The sequence below is a fragment of the Oncorhynchus tshawytscha genome, linkage group LG29, assembly GCF_018296145.1.
Source record: "Oncorhynchus tshawytscha isolate Ot180627B linkage group LG29, Otsh_v2.0, whole genome shotgun sequence".
Taxonomy (NCBI): domain Eukaryota; kingdom Metazoa; phylum Chordata; class Actinopteri; order Salmoniformes; family Salmonidae; genus Oncorhynchus; species Oncorhynchus tshawytscha.
Window position 1 is genome coordinate 38,886,029 of NC_056457.1, and position 8,997 is coordinate 38,895,025.

General features: G+C 42.0%; 1 protein-coding gene across 4 annotated transcripts in view; it reads left to right on the plus strand.

Moving 5' to 3' along the window:
* The window catches only part of LOC112227445 (LIM domain and actin-binding protein 1-like), a 28,764-nt gene extending 24,356 nt beyond the window's left edge, over nt 1–4,408 (plus strand). For all 4 annotated transcript variants that reach the window (XM_042308888.1, XM_042308887.1, XM_042308886.1 and 1 more), the window contains exons 8-10: nt 1,072–1,202; nt 2,011–2,195; nt 3,021–4,408. In XM_042308888.1, the coding sequence (XP_042164822.1) occupies nt 1,072–1,202; nt 2,011–2,182 (303 nt within the window). In that variant the 3' untranslated portion in view covers nt 2,183–2,195; nt 3,021–4,408. The remainder of the gene's footprint in view (nt 1–1,071; nt 1,203–2,010; nt 2,196–3,020) is intronic.
* Nucleotides 4,409–8,997: the final 4,589 nt, after the last annotated feature.

Below are 8,997 nucleotides of genomic sequence, written 5' to 3' on the forward strand. Positions count from 1 at the left end.
TAACTTTTGTGTGTTTCATTTGGATTATTTTAATTGTGTGATTTAAATAAACATTTGTTTTCTTATTTTTTTGGAAAGAATTGTAATAAGATGCTGTTGGTCAATTTCTGTCATCTGTTCTTATTAACAACAACAAGCTGTATCGTCTTTGGCCTTATCATGTTGGAGTCAGATATCTATCATGTTGCAACAGGAGTCAGATATCTATCATGTTGCAACAGGAATCAGATCTCTATCATGTTGCAACAGGAGTCAGATCTCTATCATGTTGCAACAGGAGTCAGATCTCTATCATGTTGCAACAGGAGTCAGATCTCTATCATGTTGCAACAGGAGTCAGATATCTATCATGTTGCAACATGGAGTCAGATATCTATCATGTTGCAACAGGAGTCAGATATCTATCATGTTGCAACAGGAGTCAGATATCTATCATGTTGCAACAGATCTCTATCATGTTGCAACAGGAGTCAGATATCTATCATGTCAGATCTCTATCATGTTGCAACAGGAGTCAGATCTCTATCATGTTGCAACAGGAATCAGATCTCTATCATGTTGCAACAGGAGTCAGATATCTATCATGTTGCAACAGGAATCAGATATCTATCATGTTGCAACAGGAATCAGATATCTATCATGTTGCAACAGGAATCAGATATCTATCATGTTGCAACAGGAATCAGATATCTATCATGTTGCAACAGGAGTCAGATATCTATCATGTTGCAACATGAGTCAGATCTCTAGTCTAAGAAAATATTAATTGTTTTCAGTCTTTGACTTCATCATTAATAAACAATTAGTGTCTCTCTAGTTCAACTTGGCATGACAGCTGTTTGCCATGTAATAGCTCATATCTAGAGTTGTAAAATGACACTAACTTTCCCAAAATTATATTGGTTTCCAGAAATCCTGGTTGGAGGATTACAGATTTCTCTGCTTATTCCCTTACGATTCCGGGAATCTTCCAACCAGTATTTCACAAAAACCTGGGAATTTTAGTAAGGTTACCGGAATTTTGCTCCCCTACTCATATTAGTGTTATAACACCCATCCCTGTCCCTCCAGTTCCTGCCATGTAAACAGGACGTGTGTTCATCCTGTCTGAAGCCAGTCTATCCTATGGAGAAAATGACCGCTGATAAATTCACATTTCACAAGAACTGTTTCTGCTGTAAACACTGTCAGAAGAAGCTCAGGTGAGACAATGAGATTAGATCAACAGTGGAAACTAATCAAACATATATCATACACCTTGATTATTCACCCAACCCTCAGTGAATATGAATTCATCACCCACAGTGTGTGTGTGTGTCTGTGTGTGTCTGTGTCTGTGTGTGTCTGTGTGTGTCTGTGTGTGTGTGTGTGTCTGTGTGTGTGTGTGTGTCTGTGTGTGTGTGTGTGTGTGTGTGTGTGTCTGTGTGTGTGTGTGTGTGTGTGTGTGTGTGTGTGTGTGTGTGTGTGTGTGTGTGTGTGTGTGTGTGTGTGTGTGTGTGTGTGTGTGTGTCTGTGTGTGTGTGTCTGTGTGTGTGTGTGTCTGTGTGTGTGTGTGTGTGTGTGTGTGTGTGTGTGTGTGTCTGTGTGTGTGTGTGTGTGTGTGTGTGTGTGTGTGTGTGTGTGTGTGTGTGTGTGTGTGTGTGTGTCTGTGTGTGTGTGTGTGTGTGTGTCTGTGTGTGTGTGTGTGTGTGTGTGTCTGTGTGTGTCTGTGTGTGTGTGTGTGTGTGTGTGTGTGTGTGTGTGTGTGTGTGTGTGTGTGTGTGTGTGTGTCTGTGTGTGTCTGTGTGTGTCTGTGTGTGTGTGTGTGTGTGTGTGTGTGTGTGTGTGTGTGTGTGTGTGTGTGTGTGTGTGTGTGTGTGTGTGTCTGTGTCTGTGTGTGTGTGTGTGTGTGTGTGTGTGTGTGTGTGTGTGTGTGTGTCTGTGTGTGTCTGTGTGTGTGTGTGTGTGTGTCTGTGTGTGTGTGTGTCTGTGTGTGTGTCTGTGTGTGTGTGTGTGTGTGTGTGTGTGTAGCATGCACAGCTATGCTCCGCTGTACGGGGAGTTCTACTGTGTATTCCACTACCAGCAGCTGTTCAGGAGGAAAGGGAACTATGACGAGGGCTTTGGCCACACCCAACACAAAGACCGCTGGCTGCAGAGAACCAATGAGACGCCGGGGTCTAACAGCGCTGATGTCATATAGAGCTCCCTGATTGGTGAGTTTAGTTTCCACACAGACAGTTTAGTGTCCACACAGACAGTTTAGTGTCCACAGAGACAGTTTAGTGACCACGCAGACAGTTTAGTGTCCACACAGACAGTTTAGTGACCACGCAGACAGTTTAGTGACCACACAGACAGTTTAGTGACCACACAGACAGTTTAGTGTCCACGCAGACAGTTTAGAGACCACACAGAGAGTTTAGTGACCACACAGACAGTTTAGTGTCCACGCAGACAGTTTAGTGACCACATATACAGTTTAGTGTCCACACAGACAGTTTAGTGACCACACAGACAGTTTAGTGTTCACATATACAGTTTAGTGACCACACAGACAGTTTAGTATCCACACAGACAGTTTAGTGACCACACAGACAGTTTAGTGTCCACGCAGACAGTTTAGTGACCACACAGACAGTTTAGTGTCCACATATACAGTTTAGTGTCCACACAGACAGTTTAGTGACCACACAGACAGTTTAGTGACCACACAGACAGTTTAGTGACCACGCAGACAGTTTAGTGTCCACACAGACAGTTTAGTGACCACACAGGCAGTTTAGTGACCACACAGACAGTTTAGTGACCACACAGACAGTTTAGTGACCACACAGGCAGTTTAGTGACCACACAGACAGTTTAGTGACCACACAGGCAGTTTAGTGACCACACAGGCAGTTTAGTGACCACACAGACACAGTACAAGGTGTTTATCTATCATTTAATGAATGGAAGGTAGTAACTGTATAAAGTGTGGAACAGTTTCATTTTTATGGAGAGGATAACTGGTAAAAGTGTGATGTTTTGTGTGTTCTCAGCTGACGCGGTGACCATGACAACACTGAATCACAGCATTGTTGGAGTCACCTGGGTTATGTACTCCATGTACACACTGTATACACTGAGTCGCTTGACAGTAATCAGCACCAGAGTCCACTTTATGGCCACAATTACAGAGAAATTATATGATGTTTTATTTCTGAGACAAGATCTCTCCTGATTCTGATTTCATTTTTTCTATTTTAGCAAAATGATTCTGATTTCATCTTTTCCATATCAGCAAAATATTGGAAATTTTGGTATCTTAGTAGGATCCCCCATTAACTGTTGCAAAAGCAGCAGCTACTCTTCCTGGAGTCCACACAGCACATGACATAATACAGAACATCAATAGACAGGAACAGCTCAAGGACAGAACTACATCAATTAAAACATTTGACATGTGGCCTCCATATCAATACATACACAAACTATCTGGGTCCATTAGAGGAGAGGCGTTGTACCAAACTATCTGGGTCCATTAGAGGAGAGGAGTTGTACCAAACTATCTGGGTCCATTAGAGGAGAGGCGTTGTACCAAACTATCTGGGTCCATTAGAGGAGAGGAGTTGTACCAAACTATCTGGGTCCATTAGAGGAGAGGCGTTGTACCAAACTATCTGGGTCCATTAGAGGAGAGGAGTTGTACCAAACTATCTGGGTCCATTAGAGGAGAGGCGTTGTACCAAACTATCTGGGTCCATTAGAGGAGAGGAGTTGTACCAAACTATCTGGGTCCATTAGAGGAGAGGAGTTGTACCAAACTATCTGGGTCCATTAGAGGAGAGGAGTTGTACCAAACTATCTGGGTCCATTAGAGGAGAGGAGTTGCACCAAACTATCTGGGTCCATTAGAGGAGAGGAGTTGTACCAAACTATCTGGGTCCATTAGAGGAGAGGCGTTGTACCAAACTATCTGGGTCCATTAGAGGAGAGGAGTTGTACCAAACTATCTGGGTCCATTAGAGGAGAGGAGTTGTACCAAACTATCTGGGTCCATTAGAGGAGAGGAGTTGTACCAAACTATCTGGGTCCATTAGAGGAGAGGAGTTGTACCAAACTATCTGGGTCCATTAGAGGAGAGGCGTTGTACCAAACTATCTGGGTCCATTAGAGGAGAGGAGTTGTACCAAACTATCTGGGTCCATTAGAGGAGAGGAGTTGTACCAAACTATCTGGGTCCATTAGAGGAGAGGAGTTGTACCAAACTATCTGGGTCCATTAGAGGAGAGGTGATGTACCAAACTATTTGGGTCCATTAGAGGAGAGGCGATGTACCAAACTATTTGGGTCCATTAGAGGAGAGGCGTTGTACCAAACTATCTGGGTCCATTAGAGGAGAGGCGTTGTACCAAACTATCTGGGTCCATTAGAGGAGAGGAGTTGTTAGGTGTTGCTTTATCTGTTTTTTAAACCAGGTTTGCTGTTTATTTGAGCAATATGAGATGGAAGGAAGTTCCATGCAATAAGGTCTCTATATAATACTGTACGCTTTCTTGAATTTGTTCTGGATTTGGGGACTGTGAAAAGACCCCTGGTGGCATGTCTGGTGGGATAGGTACGTGTCATTGCTGTGTGTAAGTTGACTATGCAAACAATTTTGAATTTTCCACACAAAATGTTTCTTATAAAAACAAGTGATGCAGTCAGTCTCTCCTCAACTCTGAGCCAAGAGAGACTGGCAGTATAGTATGTACATCAGCCCTCTGATTACAATGAAGAGCAAAACGTGCCGCTCTGTTCTGGGCCAGCTGCAGCTTAACTAGGTCTTTCTTAGCAACACTGGACCACACGACTGGACAATAATCAAGATTAAACAAAACTAGAGCCTGCAGGTCTTGCTTTGTGGAGAGCGCTGTTAAAAAAGCAGAGCATATCTTTGTTACGGACATCTCTCCCCATCTTTACAACCATTGAATCTATGTGTTTTGACCATGACAGGTTACATTCTAAGGTAACACCAAGTAATTTAGTCTCCTCAACTTGTTCAACAGCCACACCATTCATTACCAGATTCAGCTGAGGTCTAGAACTTAAGGAATGATTTGTACCAAATACAATGCTCTTAGTTTTAGAGATGTTCAGGACCAGTTTATTACTGGCCACCCATTCCAAAACAGACTGCAACTCTTTGTTAAGGGTTTCAGTGACTTCATTAGCTGTGGTTGCTGATGTGTATATGGTTGAATCATTAGCATACGTGGACACACATGCTTTGTTTAATGCCAGTGGCAGGTCATTGGTAAACATTTAAAAGAGTAGAGGTCCTAGAAAGCTGCCCTGCGGTACACCACACTATTTATGTTTGACATTAGAGAAGCTTCCATTAAAGAAAACCACCTGAGTTCTATTAAATAGATAGCTCAGAGACCACAATATGGCAGAGGTTGAAAAGCCATAACACATACATTTTCTCAACAACAGGTTTTAGTCAATAATGTCAAATGGCTGTAGTGAAATCTAACAGTACAGCTCCCACAATCTTCTTATCAACTTATTTCAACTAATCATCAGTCATTAGTGTCAGTGTAGTACATGTTGAGTTCCCTTCTCTATAAGCATGCTGAAAGTCTGCTGTTCATTTCTTTATAGAGAAATAGCATTGTATTTGCTGTAAGACCATTTGTTCCAATAGTTTGCTAAGAGCTTATAGGCCTGCTGTTAGAACCAGTAACCAATCACTTTGGCTTCCCTCCAGGCCTGAGGACAAAGACGTTCCTCTCATCTCAGATTAAAAATATGACAGACAGGAGTGGCTATAGAGTTAGCTACCATCCCCAGTAGCTTTCCATCTCAGTTGTCAATGCCAGGAGGTTTTCCGTTATTGATCATTAACAATCATTTCCCCACCTCTCCCACACTAACTTTACAAAATACAAACTTGCAATGGTTTTCTTTCATTACTTGTTTTTCTTATGCATGAATATGATGGCTCACTGTTCATTGTTGGAATTTCCTGCCTAAGTTTGACCACTTTGCCAATGAAGTAATCATTAAAATAATTGGAAACATCAAATGGTTTTGTGATGAATAAGCCATCTGATTTGATGAAAGTTGAATTTGTCTTTCTGACCGTTATTTCATTGACAGTTTTTTCCCCATCATTCTTTATTGATCTTGGATTTGGATTGGAAATTAAGCGGTGATTTATGAAAACAACATGCTAGTGTTGTAACTTTTATTTCTCTTTTTATTTAGAAATGTTCACCGATATCAAAATGTTTTTTTGTGATGTAAATAATGCATAATTTCATAATTCAATTCTTATTATTTTTCTTCAAAAATGTCTCTCAAACAATGAAGTTTGAGATCTGAATAACAATCTATTATCTTTATTGTTCCTGTAGTATATCTACACCATAGTACACCCCTTCAAATTAGTGTATTCAGTTATTTCAGCCACACCCATTGCTGAATAAAACCGAGCACACACCCATGCAATCTTCATAGACAAACAGTGGCAGTAGGATGGCCTTGCTGAAGGGCTCAGTGACATTCAACTTGGCACCGTCAAAGGATGCCACCTTTCAAACAAGTCAGTTTGTCAAATTTCTGCCAAATTTCTACTTCCAGATTAACTGTAATGTCAACATCATTGTAATAGCCAATTTCTCCCCTTTCCAACAAAATAAATGACATGACCTAAACGCTGCCCGTTTCTGCAAAGCAATGAGCCCCGTCGGGTCTTTTGAAAAGTGGAGGGTGGGGAAGCGAAACTAATGCGTGATAGTGAGAAGGAGAGGAGATGTGGGGGAAAATTGATATTTTTCACTCGATCTGTCCAACTTTTCACCTTATCGCCTCTAAAATGTAAATAAAACACTATAAAGAGTTTATATAACGTGTCATTATATACCTATTTGAAGGTTTGTGTCGAATTTGAATCGTGTTTTTAGGGCGGTGCTAGTGATCTTAGAAGTAAACAGCTGCTTTGAGAGTGACGATCACTTACAGTGACGATGCAAAAAAATGACTAGGTATCCACCCTTACCCCCGTCACTGTCCATTTCTTGTTTTTAAACGATGAGAGAAGTGCTACACCAGGTGGAGAGAGATTGTAAGACAGAAATAGTAGCTTTATGCGTGCTGTACGTTACGACATGACACGATGTAACGGAGGGTCAGTTTTTTTTAACTTTTCTCCAATACTATAGAGCCATTACCATCTCGATCAACGCTTGAATAGAAACGTAGTTCACACCCCAGATTTTGAAGTCAACACAGTCGCTACAGTCCTATTAGTTTTCTTTGTAGCCTCGTTTGAATGTTGCGGTTGCGTACATTTGTACGGAATGGGGTGAGTTACCCTGCTTGAATCTGCTGGGAGCTAACCAACTAGCTTCAATGGTCGCTAGCTAACATTAGGCTCTAACTAGCAAAGCAAACGGTTCTGGGATACGAATAATAACATCATACACGTATCGTTAGCTAGCTAGCTAACAGTACACTTTAGCTTGAAATGAAACCACTTTCTGTCAAAATTAGAAATGTGTACTGTTGACTAACCCCATTCTGTACAAATTTGCACAACCGCAGCACTCAAATAAGGCTGCAATGAAAACGAATGGGACTGTAGTGACTGTGTTAGCATGAAAATCCAGGGTGTGAACTACATTTCTATTCAAGCCTTGATTGACATGATAATTTTTTATTTATTTTTTATTTTTATTTCACCTTTATTTAACCACGTAGGCTAGTTGAGAACAAGTTCTCATTTGCAACTGCGACCTGGCCAAGATAAAGCATAGCAGTGTGAACAGACAACACAGAGTTACACATGGAGTAAACAATTAACAAGTCAATAACACAGTTGAAAAAAAAGAGAGTCTATATACATTGTGTGCAAAAGGCATGAGGAGGTAGGCGAATGATTACAATTTTGCAGATTAACACGGGAGTGATAAATTATCAGATGGTCATGTACAGGTAGAGATATTGGTGTGCAAAAGAGCAGAAAAGTAAATAAATAAAAACAGTATGGGGATGAGGTAGGTAAAAATGGGTGGGCTATTTATCGATAGACTATGTACAGCTGCAGCGATCGGTTAGCTGCTCAGATAGCAGATGTTTGAAGTTGGTAAGGGAGATAAAAGTCTCCAACTTCAGCGATTTTTGCAATTCGTTCCAGTCACAGGCAGCAGAGAACTGGAACGAAAGGCGGCCAAATGAGGTGTTGGCTTTAGGGATGATCAGTGAGATACACCTGCTGGAGCGCGTGCTACGGATGGGTGTTGCCATCGTGACCAGTGAACTGAGATAAGGCGGAGCTTTACCTAGCATGGACTTGTAGATGACCTGGAGCCAGTGGGTCTGGCGACGAATATGTAGCGAGGGCCAGCCGACTAGAGCATACAAGTCGCAGTGGTGGGTGGTATAAGGTGCTTTAGTGACAAAACGGATGGCACTGTGATTAACTGCATCCAGTTTGCTGAGTAGAGTGTTGGAAGCAATTTGGTAGATGACATCGCCGAAGTCGAGGATCGGTAGGATAGTCAGTTTTACTAGGGTAAGTTTGGCGGCGTGAGTGAAGGAGGCTTTGTTGCGGAATAGAAAGCCGACTCTTGATTTGATTTTCGATTGGAGATGTTTGATATGAGTCTGGAAGGAGAGTTTACAGTCTAGCCAGACACCTAGGTACTTATAGATGTCCACATATTCAAGGTCGGAACCATCCAGGGTGGTGATGCTGGTTAGGCGTGCGGGTACAGGCAGCGAACGGTTGAAAAGCATGCATTTGGTTTTACTAGCGTTTAAGAGCAGTTGGAGGCCACGGAAGGAGTGTTGTATGGCATTGAAGCTCGTTTGGAGGTTAGATAGTACAGTATCCAAGGACGGGCCGGAAGTATATAGAATGGTGTCGTCTGCGTAGAGGTGGATCAGGGAATCGCCCGCAGCAAGAGCAACATCATTGAAAAGAGAGAACAGAGAAAAGAGTCGGCCCGAGGATTGAACCCTGTGGCACCCCCATAGAGACTG